Source organism: Urocitellus parryii, chromosome X (genome assembly GCF_045843805.1).
Source record: "Urocitellus parryii isolate mUroPar1 chromosome X, mUroPar1.hap1, whole genome shotgun sequence".
In the NCBI taxonomy this organism is placed as follows: Eukaryota; Metazoa; Chordata; class Mammalia; order Rodentia; family Sciuridae; genus Urocitellus; species Urocitellus parryii.
Window position 1 is genome coordinate 121490361 of NC_135547.1, and position 14779 is coordinate 121505139.

Consider the following 14779-nt stretch of genomic DNA (forward strand, 5'->3'; position numbering starts at 1 on the left):
TCAGCCATCCTCTGCCAGAATATGCATCAGTTATGGGGAAACTCAGCACCCACCAAGAAAGCACTAAGGAATGCCCACATTCCTATTGCTATATTGAACTTGAATCTTTCTCTGTCTCCAGTACAATGCAATGCGATGAAAGTCACATATGTAACTTTAGTTTTACGTTGCTCATATTAAAGAGGTAGAAAGAAACAGGTGCCACTCATTTTAATATATATCAGTTAATCCAATATATTCAAAACAGTACTATTCTAACATGCATCCAATAGAAAACATATTAACAAGACACCCTACATTCCTTGTGCTAAGCCTTTGAAATCCCATATGTGTGCTACACTTTCAGCACCTCTCAATTCAGACCCTTCATTTCATGCTCAACAGCCACATATGGCCCAGAGCTATCTTGTGAATAGCCCAGCTCTATGGCATCAACTCATTTGTTCAGCTTTTACCCTATAAAACCATGTCAAACCAATCTGATTCTTTCTCTGTGCGACTCATTTTTTAATAGCGTTAGAAAGTTATTGTGGGAAGCAATATATATACACAGCTCAGAGGCTGTTCTAGTCGCGGTATTCCCAACTCTGCCTCCCAGACAGTTTTACAGGCAGGTGGTTTTTATGCAGGTACAATGAATGCCTTAAAGGGAGAAGATATATGGATGGCAATGCAGTTGCTAAGAGATGTCAACCGATCGATCCTACAGGGAGTTGAAGCTGGAACCTCTTTGCCAGGGAAGTCTTAAATAGGCAGGTGAAGGAACGGGCCTGATGGACTGGTCATGGTTATGGTCTGCCACAGTAGGGGACTTAACCTTAGTGAAGCAGCTTCTTTTTTTCTGGAGGTCATTCCTGGAGAAGGATTCATTGGGTACACAAGCGTTGAGGGTGGAAAGAGTAGTGGGGAAGGAGAGAACTGGTCTGAGCAGGGGGGATGTAGGCATTTGGGGCTGGAGGTGAGAGAACATAGCACACACATCAAGGGTGCTGAAGATATGCAGTATGAAGTGGGAGTATTGGCCAGATGTGAGAGAGAAAGCTGGGGAGGCTAAGTTCATGTTTATATATATAAATTGGTCCCAGGGATTGAACTCAGGGGCACTTGATCACTGAGCCACAGCTCTATTTTGGATTTTATTTAGAGACAGGGTCTCACTGGATTGCTTAGCGCCTCTCTTTTGCTGAGGCTGATTTTGAACTCCCGATTCTCCTATTTCAACCTCCGGAGCTGTTGGGATAACAGGTGTGCGCCACTGCCCCCGGCACCAAACATCTTTTTCACATAAGTGGCTGTTAAGTCTAGTTGTATTTTCTGCAGTGACTCTTCTTCCCGCCAGACAAGTGTAATTGAGTTAGTGAATCCAAGCGCAATTTAATTTTATATTGTTAGATTCAGGTCATTGTTCTAAACTTAAAAGAAAAACAAGGTATCGATTCTGTATTGTAAAAAAACAATGTGTCCCTTCCTTTCTCAAAAAGCCACAATTTCAATTTTGAAAAGTTCCATCAGTTTGTTGCAAGAAGAAGAAGAAGAAGAAGAAGAAGAAGAAGAAGAAGAAGAAGAAGAAGAAGAAAAGAAGAAGAAGATAAATGGAACAAGGCTGAGGACAGAACACATTGGTGACCCAGCATCAAGCTCCCTAGCAATGGAAATCAATATACAATACTTCAGCTGGCTTCTGTTCCTTTTAACTTGCCTCTAAGGATGTAAAGACTATTTATTTATTTATTTATTTATATTTTGTTTTAGTTGTAGTTGGACACAATACCTTTATTTCACTTTTTAAATGTGGTGCTGAAAATCACACCCAACGCCCCGCAAGTGCTAGGCGAGCGCCCCACCACTGAGCCACAACCCCAGTCCCATGTAAAGACCATTTACGTCATATAATTTGCTAAAGTTCAACCAATACTTTATGGGTGTGTGTGTGAGTGTGTGTGTGTGTGTTTCCCTAAGCCACCCTGACCAAGAATGGAGTTGGTCCTGTATCAAGTGTTCTGAGTGTATATCTGCTGCCACCTAGTGATCAATGCAAATCTTTTCCGCACTTCACTGTTATCAGTCAAGTACATCTTACCCCAAAGTGACATCTGCCTCATTGGCCTATGGCTTATACAATGCACCATTTTCCTCTTCACAAAATTCTGAATGGAGTCATCCCAGACACTCACTTTACATAATTTCTAAAACACCATCAATTAGAAGTAAAAATCATAACACTGATTGACATGAGGTTGTTATTTTGGTATGTCATTAATGATCAAATATCTAGTTTTATCAATATCTTGAAATGCTACATAGGTTCTTTAGGACCTTTTTGTCACACCAAATAAATCCAACAGATGTGTTATTGAGTGCCTGTTATTTTTGTTGTTGTTGTTGTTGTTATTTGTTTTGACCAAAACCATGAGACCTGATCCCTAATCTCCATGATATTTTACTTAATGGGAGAAACAGAAATAAACAGACTAATGTAATTAGTGTAAGGAAGGACTGGGGACAGAATGGAAATATGCACAGGGTCAGGGCACTTAGCTAAACTTGCAGACGTTGGGAAAGATATCAGGGAATTAGCAGAGTAAGAACAATGACAAACGCCTGAGAGACTCTGGCATATCAGAGAAATAAGAACTGGAATTTTATATGGATGGAGCACAGGGTATATGTCAAATGATAAGTCTAGGAGGTTATGAGGGTGTAGTTCATGGAGAGTTTTATATTCCTGGTGGGAAAATTGGCTTTTATTGAGACAGGAGAACTTTTAAGGCATTGAAAGCAGAGGAATGATGTGGCTAGATTTGGGTTTGATAAAACTTGTGGTGGTGAGATGAATGACAGCCATCTACACAAGAAAAAAAGGCACTGACTGAATTATGGAAGTGGCAGTGGTGATGAAAACAATGAGCAAGTTCTGGGAAATGGGACATGGTGGTCAAACTCAGTATAGCTGGTGAGTCCAGAATGATGCTGCCATTTTTGAAACAAGGTAACCTTGGAAAGAAGCAGATTTAGGGAAGAATTATGGATTTTCCTCCCAAACCTTCAAGAATGCCAATGTGACAAGGTTACATTCTTCTACATTTTTTTTGCAATGAATTTCAATTTGCTGATTAGACTTGGAAATGAAGTAGCGATCTCCAGTGGTTTTGTACGTCTTCTGGAAGTATCTGTCAGCTAAGAGTGTCAGAGACTTCTCAAAGCCTTCTTTTTGGCTGAGTGTGTCTTCTAGCAAACATCTGTGAAATCAAAGTTCATGGTCACTGGTATATCTTTTATACCAAGGTAGTTATCTGTGCTGAGGAAATACATCATTGTTGCCATGCTTGGTTTGAAAGTTCTGATGTATATTTCTTAAATTTTGTTTTTGTTTTAGTTGTAGATGGATACAATACCTTCATTGTATTTATTTATTTTTATGTGGTGCTGAGGATCACACCCAATGCCTCACACATGCTAGGCAAGCGCTCTGCCACTGAGCCACAACCCCAGGCTTTATCACTAATTCTTGATTGTGGAAGCTTACATTTTCAACAAGCCACCAATCTAAAAATCCTTAAATATATATTAAAAATATTCAGTTTATGATGTGTATTTTTTTAAAAATAATAATCCTAAGAAAGACAAGAATTCTGTGTTTGTCCTACGAAATCAGAGACGAATTTCCTTCACCTTGTGAAAAAAATTAAAGACAAAAATGTATAGGAAAGGGGATTGGGTGAATCCAAGTTATGGATGATGTAGAATCTGTGACAAAGTTTGGCGATCACGTTATGCAGGCCACAGCTATCTAAGGAAGACTTTGTTTCTGTTTAGATCAATCTCATCTCCAGGAACCGGCTCTCTGTGCACCACACATGAAATTTGATGAAGATCGTTGCGAGTGTGTCTGTAAAACACCGTGTCCCAGAAATCTCATCCAGCACCCAGAAAACTGCAGTTGCTTTGAATGCAAAGAAAGCCTGGAGAGCTGCTGCCAGAAGCACAAGATATTTCACCCAGATACCTGCAGGTCAATGGCTTTTTTTTTTTTTTTTTTTTGCTTTTGCTTTAACCTGGCTTAGCAACATTTAATGCAAATGCCATTTTTTATTTGATGGGATTCCATATTAAGCTAACTTTTTTTTTCTCAATGCCCAAGTTCCTTTTTGATAGTAGGACAGAGGTTTGGCAACTAAGGATTAAGTGAAAGTACACAGAGGGATGATAAATTGTGAAATTAGGAAAATCCTGCTTGCTATCAAGAGTTGATAGTTATTTTTTGGGGGGTGGGTGGGTACTGGGGGATTAAACTCAGGGGCACTAGAGTACTGAGCCACATCCCCAGCCATATTCTGTATTTTATTTAGAGACAGGGTCTCACTGAGTGGTTTAGTGCCTCACTTTTGCTGAGGCTGGCTTTGAACTTGTAGTCCTCCTGCCTCAGCCTCCCGAGCTGCTGGGATTACAGGCATGCGCCACCGCACCCTTCTAGGTTGATAGTTCTTAAGCAAAAACTAAATGGACAGGTTTTAAACAATCATTGGGGGAAGGGAAGTTCGACCTCTTTTTCACTATATATGTCCAAATGTATTTGTTTTTTCTTTCTTCGATTACGTGGATGTCGCTGGATTTACGTAAGCAAGAAATTTATTGATGAATAGAACAGTTAGAGGTTATCTGCTGGGCCTTAGTAAATTTCGAATATATGTGAGAAACCATTCAGGATTTTATATTGACATTTTAAATACACTTCTGAAAATTTCCCTTTGAAAATTTAATTAAATCAGAACAGAGTTAGTCCTTTGAACTCCATCCTTGATTCTAAATTCTCATCTATACTTTCTTTGGCTACAGCTGTGAGGACTGGTGCCCTTTTCACACCAGAACATGTGCAAGTGGAAAACCAGCATGTGCAAAACATTGTCGCTTTCCAAAGGAGAAAAGAGCTGCCCAGGGACTCCACAGCCGAGAGAATCCTTGATTCAACTTTGCTCTAGTTCCCCATCCCTGTCATTTTAAATATCATGCTGCTTTGCCAAATTGCTGTCACTGTCATTCCCCTATTTTACATAGTGCCACAGTGAATCCAGACCAGCCTTCCATTGACACCAGCTGAGAATTTCCTGGTTCATTTACAGATGGCTTCTAGCTGCACATACCTCTGCACATCCAAGAATGGAGAAGAGGGCTCCTAAGGAACCCATGTTTTGGTGCATGAGAAAGGTTTGCTTGTCATGGAACGACAGGTACCATGTGATTGATTACTCGGAGCAGATGAGGAAAACTGAAGCGGTTGAGTCCTTTGCTAAGTGCAACTCTTGTGAATTATTCTGATTCTTTCTTATGCAGAATTTCATTTGTATGATCAGCACTGAATTTCTAATTCCTGACCAGCTTGTAGTTTTTGAGTTTAGTGAACTACTTACTGTCTGATGTTTCATATTTAAGGGTATTTAAAGGAAATAAACACCATTATTCAAGCCATAGAATTTTGTGTTTTGTTTTGCTTGGTTTGGTTTGATACCTGGATTGAACCCAGGGACACCTAACAACTGAGCCACATCCCCAGACCTTTTTATTTTTTTTATTTTGAAACAGGGTGTTGCTAAGTTGCTTAGGGCCTTGCTAAATTGCTGAGGCTGGCTTGAATCTTGCAATCCTCCTGCTTCAGCCTCCTGTGTTGCTGGGATTACAGGCATGTTCCACCATGCCTGACTAAAATTTTGTGGTTTTAAATATGCTTCCAGTCAATATTTCATGCTAAAAATGTTTTACAAAACAAAAGAAATTCAGAAGTGGGAGGGATAGGGAGAGACATGAATATAGCAAATCTCCACCTTAGTTTTGGGAAACAAAGAAATAACTCTCAGAGGTTTATGATTCTAAATAAAGTTAAACAAGTGTGGCTCAAGGATAGCTGGGAATCTCCCTGTGCTTTGAGATTAAATTGAAGTTGGACTTGACACGATAGAGGGGAGCTGATCAATGCCCTTGATAATTTTAAGAATTTGCGCTCCTTCTAAGACTCTGGTTCCAAGTTTCTGTACTTACTCAGCCTCTCAGTCTCGTTCACATCTCAACTCTTGTTAACTTAAAAACTGATCCCCCCATAGCATCTTGCATAGATAGATACATACACACAATCTTATAACATTTACACAGTGTGTAAATACTTGTGTTTATATTTATCTCCCCACTACACTGCAATCCTATTATGTTTGGAAACTGTCCAGATTAAATTTGCGCAACCCAAATTTCTCATGCCAGACCACCCTGGAGCAGGACAGTCCCAAAGAGAAAGACAATGATAAGCAGTGGCATTGCTGGATCCTGGCCTAAATCCCTGCCTTCCTTGGTCAAGGTTCTTGAACCGTCCTGAATTCTCCCTTTGTTCCTTGAAGTTCTCTGGGGGCTGTAGCTTTAGACACAGGCCCTCTGATACCTCCTGTCTTTAATCCTCAGTCTCTGCCCTAAACACATGAGCTGATCTGCATCTAGCCATGGGTCTGTTACCGTCCCGGCCTACTACACAGTGTGCCAATCACTGGACCAAGCAGTTTTGCAACAGAGTTTATTCACAGGGGCCACATGTGGATGTGGGAGACTCAAATCTCAAATCTGCCTCCCTGGGGATAGTGTTCAATGTTTCCTTCAGTTTCTACCATTTCCTTCCTATCTACGATATTTGGTTAAGTTCCCATGAGAGCTGGGGGAGGAGATAACCCAGGGAACACTATGCAGAAGAGTCACCCTTGTCCTTGATTGATTAAAAAAAAAAAAAAAAGGCAGAATCTCTGACAAGGAGAAAAAAAACCTAAGTTTGTTTGTTTGTTTTGGTTCTGGAGATTGAACTCAGGGGTGCTTAACCACTGAGCCACATCCCCAGCCCTTTTTATTTTTCTTTAAAGATAGGGTTTTGCTTGGTTGTTTACAGCCTGAGTTGCTGAGGCTGACTTTGAACTTGCTATTCTCTCACTTTAGCCTCGCAAGTCACAAAGATTACAAGCCAGCACCACTTTGCCTAGCAAGACCTAAGTTAACTACAGACTCTGCCACTTAATCCCATTGTGAAACTGAACAACCTCATGGAGACTCAGTTTCCTCATCTGTTAAATGTAGATGACAATATCACCTTCCTACATCTCAGAGTTCATCATTTCACTTCAGTTACCATTACTGAAAAAGTATGTTGAACACTACAACATACATTGCAAGTTAAGGGATTATCCCAAAGAAAAGAAGCAGAACCATCGGCAAATCCCAGGAGTATGAGACCACTAACAAGTTTTGGCTTATACTGAATCCCTGGATCAGTGCTAAAACCAACTAAAACCATGTTTTAGCTTTAAGTGGCTCCAGTTTTCTAATTGCCACTTATTATTTTTAACCTACATTTTTGGTGCATTATAATTGTACATAGTATTGGGATTCATTATGTCATATTTGTATGTGCATATAACATAATCTGATCCATCTCATTCCAAGTACCTCCCCTTTCCTTCCCCTCCTCCCTCCCCTGATCCACTCACTCTGCTCTACTGATCTCCCTTCTATTATCATTATTATTATTTTAGTTGATGCAATATATATATATATATATATATATATATTTATTTATTTATTTATAACACATAAATACACATATATGTATTCAGGATTCATTGTAGCATTATGTTCTTCAGTTCCATCCATGTATCAGCAAATGACATAATTTCATTTTTTATGGCTGAATAAAACTCCACTATGTATATATACTACATTTTCTTTATCCATTTGTTTGTGGAGGGCACCTAGGCTGTTTTTATAATTTGCCTATTGTAAATTGTGCTGCTATAAACATTGGTGTGCATACAGGCTGATTTTATCTTTTTGAATAAATATCAAGGAGTGGGAAAATTGGGTCATATGATAGTTCCATATATGGTATTTTTTCTTTTTTTTTTTAAGTTGTAGATGGATACAATACCTATATTTTATTTATTTTTATGTGGTGCCAGGATTGAACCCAGTGCCTCATGCATGGTAGGCAAGTGCTCTACCACTGAGCCACAACCCTGGTCCCATATGTGGTCTTTTGAGGAATCTCCATACTGCTTTCCAAAGTGGTTGTAGCAATTTGCAATTCTAACAACAATGTGTAAGTGTACCTTTCCCCCCAAATCCTTGCCAGCAACTATTGTTATTTGTATTCTTTAAAAAAATCTTTTTAAAAAAATTTTTTTAGTTGTAGATGGACAATGCTTTTATTTTTCTTTATGTGGTGCTGAGGCTCGAACCCAGTGCCTCACGCATGCTAGGCAAGTGCTCTACCACTGAGCCACAACCCCAGCCCATTATTTGTATTCTTGATGATTGCCATTCTGACTGGGGTGAGATGAAATACCAGTGTAATTATGATCTGCATTTTCCTGATTTCTAATGATGTTGAACATATTTTTTATATATTTGATGGCCTTTTGTATCTCTTCTTTTGAGGAATGTGTGTTGAGATTTTTTGCCCACTTATTTGTTAGGTTGTAATTTTTTGGTGTTAAGTTTTTTTAGTTTTTTATGTATTCTGGATATTATTACCCTATTGAAAGACCAGCTGGTAGAGATTTTCTTTCATTCTCTAAGCTCTCTATTCATGTTTTTAATTGTTTCCTATGCTGTGCAGAAGCTTTTTAAATTTGATGCTCAGAATTGATTTGGCTATTCTGGGTCTTTAATTCTTCCATATGAATTTTAGGACTGTTTTTATAGTTCTGTGAAGAATGTCATTTGGTGTTTTGATAGGGATTGCGTTAAATTTTCAGCTTGCTTCTGGAAATATAGCCATTTTGATAATATTACTTCTATCTATCCAAGAACATGGCCACTTCATTTTCTAGGTTATACTTCAATTTCTTTCTTCAGCATTCTATGATTATCATTGTAGAGGTCTTTCATCTCTTTTATTAGATTTATTCCCAGATATTTTTTGAGGCTATTTTGAATGTAATTGCTTTCCTAATTTCTTTTCAGCAGACTCATTATTGAATTATCAGAAAGCTATTGATTTTTGTATGTTGATCTTTTATCCTGACACTTTGATGAAGTTATTTGTCAGCTCTACAAGACTTTGGTAGAATTTTTTGGTTCTACATATAAAATCATGTCATCAGCAAACAGATAGTTTGACTACTTCTTTTCCTATTTGTATCCCTTTGATTTCCTTCTCTTGCCTGTTTGCTGTGGCTAGAGTTTTGAGACTTGTATTGAATAGAAGTGGTGAGAGTGGACATCCTTGTCTTGTTCCTGATTCTAGAAGAAATGCTTTCAGTTTGTCTTCATTCAGTATGATGTTGGCTTTGGGTTTGTTGTATATAGCCTTTATGATGTTGGGTAAGTTTTTCCTATCCCTAGTTTCTTCAGCATTTTTAACATGAACAGGTGTTGGATTTTACCAATGGCTTTTTCTGCATGTATTAGGATGATCGTGCAATTTTTCTCACTAATTCTATTTATGTGATGAATTACATTTATTGATTTGGGTATGTCAATCCAACCTTGCATCTCTTGGATAAAACCAACTTGATCATGGTGCATAATCTTCTTAATGTGCTTTTGGAGGTGGGTTGCTAATTTTTTTTGTATATTTTAAAAATTAGAGACAGGGCCTCACTGAGTTGCTTAGGACCTCACTAAGTAGCTGAGGCTGGCTTTGAACTCACCATCCTCCTGCCTCAGCCACCTGAGCAACTGGGATTATAGGCACGTGCCGCAGTGCTTGGTGGATTGCTAATATTTTATTAAAGATTTTTATGTCTGTATTCATCATGGGTATTGGTCCATAGTTTTATTTTCCTTGATGAGTCTGTTTTAGTCAGCTTTTTCACTGTTGTGACCAAAAGACCTGACAAGAACAATTAGAGGAGTTTATTTGGGGGGCTCACAGTTTCAGAGGTCTCAGACCATAGATGGCTGAATCTATTGTTCTGAGCCCTAGGTGAGGCAGCACATCATGACAGAAGGGTGTGGTGGAGGAAAGTGGACAAAATATATATCCCAAAGGCAAGGCCTTAATGACCCACCTATTACAACCACACCCTACCTGCCTGCACTTACCACCCGGTGATTCCCTATGAAGGGATTAATGCACTGATTAAAAATTCTTATAACTCAATCATTTTGCCTTTAAACTTTCTTGCACTGTCACATGAGCTTTTGGCGGGGGGCACATCATGTCCAAGCCACAACAGAGTATCTAGTTTTGATCTCAGGTTGATACTGGCTTCATAGAATAAATTTGGGAGTATTCCCTCCTTTTCTATTTCGTGAAATAATTTGAGGAGGTTTGGCATTAGCTCTTTAAAGTTCTGGTAGAACTCAAGTGAGATGATTATATGATTCTTGTTTTTAAGTCTATTAATATGATAAATTATGTTTATTGATTTCCATATGTTGAACCAATCCTGCATCTCTGGGATGAACCCCACTTGATCGTGGTGCACTACAGAATTTTATTGAGAATTTTTTCATCTATGTCCATCAGGGATATTGGTCGGAAGTCTTCTTTCCTTGATGGGTCTTTGTCTGGTTTTGGTCTCAGGGTGATCTTAGCCTCATAGAATGAGTTAGGAAGGGTTCCCTCCTTTTCTATTTCATGGAATACTTTAAGGAGTATTGGTGTTAATTTTTCTTTGAAAGTCTTGTAGAACTTGGCCGAGAATCCATCTGGTCCTAGGCTTGTCTTGGTTTGTGGGTTTTGATGGCGTTTTCTTATTTCATTACTTAAAATTGATATGTTTAAATCGTGTTTGACCTCCTCATTCAGTTTGGGTAGGTTATATATCTCTACAAATTTGCAATGTCTTTGATATTTTCTATTTTATCAGAGTATAAATGTTCAAAATAGTTTTTGATTACCTTCTGTATTTCAGACATGTCTGTTGTGATATTTCCTTCTTCATCTTGTATTTTAGTTATATGAATTTTGTTTCTTTTTCTCTTCATTAGCATAGCCAGGGGTTTATCTATATTATTTATTTTTTCAAAGAACCAACTTTTTGTTTTGTCAATTTTTTCAATTTTTTTTCTTTGATTTCATCTCTGATTTTAATTATTTCTTGTCTTTTGCTTTTAATATTGATTTGTTCTTTTTCTAAGGCTTTGATATGTAATGTTAGGTCATTTATTTACTGACTTTTTATTCTTTTAATCAAAGTGCACAAATGCATTATACTGTTATATATAACTAATTAAAACAAATAAAAAATTTACAAAGAACTCAACTGAGAATTCATCTGATCTTTTGCTTTTCATATTTGAAAGCCTTTTATTATTATTTCAATTTTATTGCTTGATGTTGATCTGTTTAGGTTTCCTATATATTTTTGGTCCAATTTGGATAGGTCATATGTGTCTAGAAATTTATTGCTGTCTTCTAGAATTTCCAAATTATTGGAATATAAGTTTTCAAAATAGTCCCTAATAAACCCGTGGATTTCAGGAATGTCTTTAAGGGTATTTCCTCTTTTATCTCTAATTTTGTTGTTGATTTAGGTTTTCTTTCTCTTTCGTATGGTTAGTTTGACTAAGGATTTATCAATTTTGTTTATCTTTTCAAAGAACCAACTCTTTGTTACATTAATCCTTTATTTTTTATTCTCATTTCCATTAATTTCAGCTAGATCTTAATTGTTTCCTATCTTCTACTGGTTTTGCAATTTGTTCCTGCTTTTCTAGGGCACTTAATGCTATGAACTTTCTTCTTCAAACTGCCTTTATAGTATCCCAGATGTTTGTATATTATATCATTATTCTTATTTGATTCTAGGAATTTTAAAATTTCTCCTTGCATTTCTTCTATGATCCAGTCCTCATTCAAAATAATATTGTTCAGTCTCCATGTGTTTATGTGGTTTCTATAATTTTTCTTGTTGTTGATTTTTCATTTCATTCCATTATGTTCTGATAAAATGCAAGGGATTACACTGATTATTTTGTATTTGTTTAAAAATTATGGAATGCTTCACAAATTTGCCTGCCATCCTAGCACAGGGGCCATGCTAATTTTCTCTGTATCATTTCAATTTTAGTATATGTGCTGCTAAAGCGAACAGTTAATTGCCATTTAGATGCAGATACTGTAGGGAGCCTTGTCTAGGCTAAACTATATACCATTTGGCTTGGCACTGTTAGTATTCTCCCCTTTCTTCTTCCCCAATTTCCCCAAACCATAGTGATCTGCTCTTGGATCTCTGAGGCTGGATCACGGTAGGGCTGGTCCTTGAGGGGGGAAGTAGGACAACTGGCTTATTGCTTATTAGAGTCCACTAGGCATTGTAAAGGAACATTTGTCATACTAATAGCCCTGGAATGTGAGCTGAAAATTTTCAACTTGTTGCAAAATAAAAATATGAGAGAAGTCCTAAGAACTTAAAGCAAACAGTAAATGCCAGTGATGCATGATGCCCCTGATTATTTAAGCCACTAGACCAGAGACTATATTAATAAGATAGCACAGATCATAAATCTGTGACCAAAATAGTATGTGAAAACAGATTGGGCAGCAAATGGTCAGAGTTGGATGAAGATTAAAATACTATCTGAGGGGCTGGGGATGTGGCTCAAGCGGTAGCGCGCTCGCCTGGCATGCGTGCGGCCCGGGTTCGATCCTCAGCACCACATACAAACGAAGATGTTGTGTCCGCCGAGAAGTAAGAAAAATAAATAAATAAATGTTAATATTCTCTCTCTCTCTGTCCCCCTCTCTCTCTCACTCTCTCTTTAAATAAATAAATAAATAAATAAATAAATAAATAAATAAAATAAAATAAAATACTATCTGAGACATTTGATAAGACATGACACAAAAAAATACACTTTAGCTGGGCACGGGGGTGTATGCCTGTAATTCTAGCAGCTTGGGAGCCTAAGGCAGGAGGATCACAAGTTCAAAGCCAGCCTCAGCAAAAAAAAAAAAAAAGGTGCTAAGTAACTCAGTGAGACTCTGTCTCTAAATAAAATACAAAATTGGGCTTGGGATGTGGTTCTGTGGTTGAGTGTCCCTGAGTTCAATCCCTGGTGCTCCCCTCCCCCACAGATTGTGAATTTCATGGATTTGCTAATTTGGTCAACAAGAGCTAATTTACTCTTAATCCTCAGTGTGATAACAATGCTTTTCTTATAGTAGGTGCCTAATAAATAATTACTTAATGAATAATTAATGATTGCATTGATTTTATGACCAGTAAGTAAAAATCCCTCTAAAAGGAAAGTCAAGAGTAATTTTATACAATTCATATTGTTTAAACTCAGCTAGATCATGGAATATCTGAATTATTCAGATGTTGTAACTCTAGATAGGAATTTAAGGAAAGATGTATTCTCCTTAAAAATGTTAAGAAATGACAACTATCTAAAATATTCTGTTATTTGACCCTTGTAATAGCTCAGTTTAAAAAAAGTCTGCCTTTTGTTATCTTACCACTGATATTGTTTGAAAGCAATCCCACTGGCCAATTTTGGCCCATTCCCTGTTTTTGTAAATCATGTGTTATTGGAACACAGTCATGCTCACTTGTTGATATATTGTCTATGGCCACTTTTGCTCTGCAACATCAGGGTTGAACAGTTTATGACAGAGATCATATATCCTGCACTGCCTAAAATATTCACTTGGTCCTTTATTGTAAAAGCTAGCCAGTTTCTTGGTGAAAAATATTCCTTAATTTATCAAGTGTTACCAATTACTATGAAATAGACTGTTTTTTGAGCCTTTACAGTAAAGGACTCTGTTGAATAGGTTGTTGGAATTAGCTGGCCTCACCTTTTTTTTTTTTGTCATTGTGTACGTATGCAACCCAAAGAAGCTAAGAAGTAACCATGATTTAAATTTCAGTTCTCAGAAATAGTTGAAAACAGTTTCTTTTTTTTTTTCTTGCAGTGCTGGGATAGAACCCAGCACCTTGTGAATACTAGGCAAATATTCTGCCATTGAGCAATGACCCCAACCCAATTCTCAGCAATTCAAATAAAGTCATGTTACATTTATGGAAGGATTCTACTTATTTTTATGGTATATCTCAATGGCATGGACTCTGAATAGTCCATAAAAATAGTCTGCATAAAAGCATTCATCGACTTTTGCTATCTTTCAATGCCCTGAGTAAACACTCCCCAAGAGGAAAGGGATTTTATAAGAGCATAAACCTACACAAGACCTGGTGAATAGGAAGGTTGAAAGAAACAACATTCTGAAAGCTGAAAAGTAGGTGGATGAGTTGTAAATGGTTTGGTAGATCTGAAAATACAAATAGGAATTTAAGTCAATAATAGGGAAAGCTGAGTTCCCCAAAAGCTCAGAAATTGGTGTCCCTTGTACTTGCATAAATGGGAGGAATGCTAAAATGAGGTTCAATCTGAAATCTGATTAAGAAACAGTTTGATCCCAGATCCCCTCCCACACACATACCCTGTCGTAGGGTGAATGCCACTCCTGAGCTCAGGGAAATGATAGGTTATTAATTCTCTGACTAGGGTGAAATAGAGTGCACCTGGACTAGAGGATACCTGGCATCCACAAGGACATGATACTAAACTGAGAACAGGTAAATTAAGTAAACAGATGCATACTAAATGTTAAGAACCTCAGCCCTTAGCCCTCTATGTGTGACCACAATGCTGGCAGTCAGGCCTTTACTCAAAATGGTTTTCTGTAAGGGGAATATGACCAGCCCAAGAGGAGAGACCCCCAAAGTGACTGAAATCAATCTGAAGGGGGGATTCTCAGTGAAACAGTCCAATGAGTCAACAGGCCCCATCACTCTAGGGC

The 14779-nt window shown here is 37.7% G+C and overlaps 1 protein-coding gene and 1 non-coding gene across 3 annotated transcripts in view; one reads left to right on the plus strand and one right to left on the minus strand.

Annotated features, from left to right (window-relative positions):
• Window positions 1–5249, plus strand: part of Vegfd (vascular endothelial growth factor D) — a 32038-nt gene extending 26789 nt beyond the window's left edge. For both annotated transcript variants that reach the window (XM_026396758.2, XM_026396757.2), the window contains 2 exons: window positions 3817–4012; window positions 4837–5249. In XM_026396758.2, the coding sequence (XP_026252543.1) occupies window positions 3817–4012; window positions 4837–4963 (323 nt within the window). In that variant the 3' untranslated portion in view covers window positions 4964–5249. The remainder of the gene's footprint in view (window positions 1–3816; window positions 4013–4836) is intronic.
• Window positions 5250–11958: 6709 nt separating this feature from the next.
• LOC113188459 (U6 spliceosomal RNA) lies at window positions 11959–12063 on the minus strand. The gene has a single exon (XR_003301545.1). It is a non-coding gene; the product is annotated as a U6 spliceosomal RNA (small nuclear RNA).
• Between the last annotated feature and the right edge of the window lie 2716 nt (window positions 12064–14779).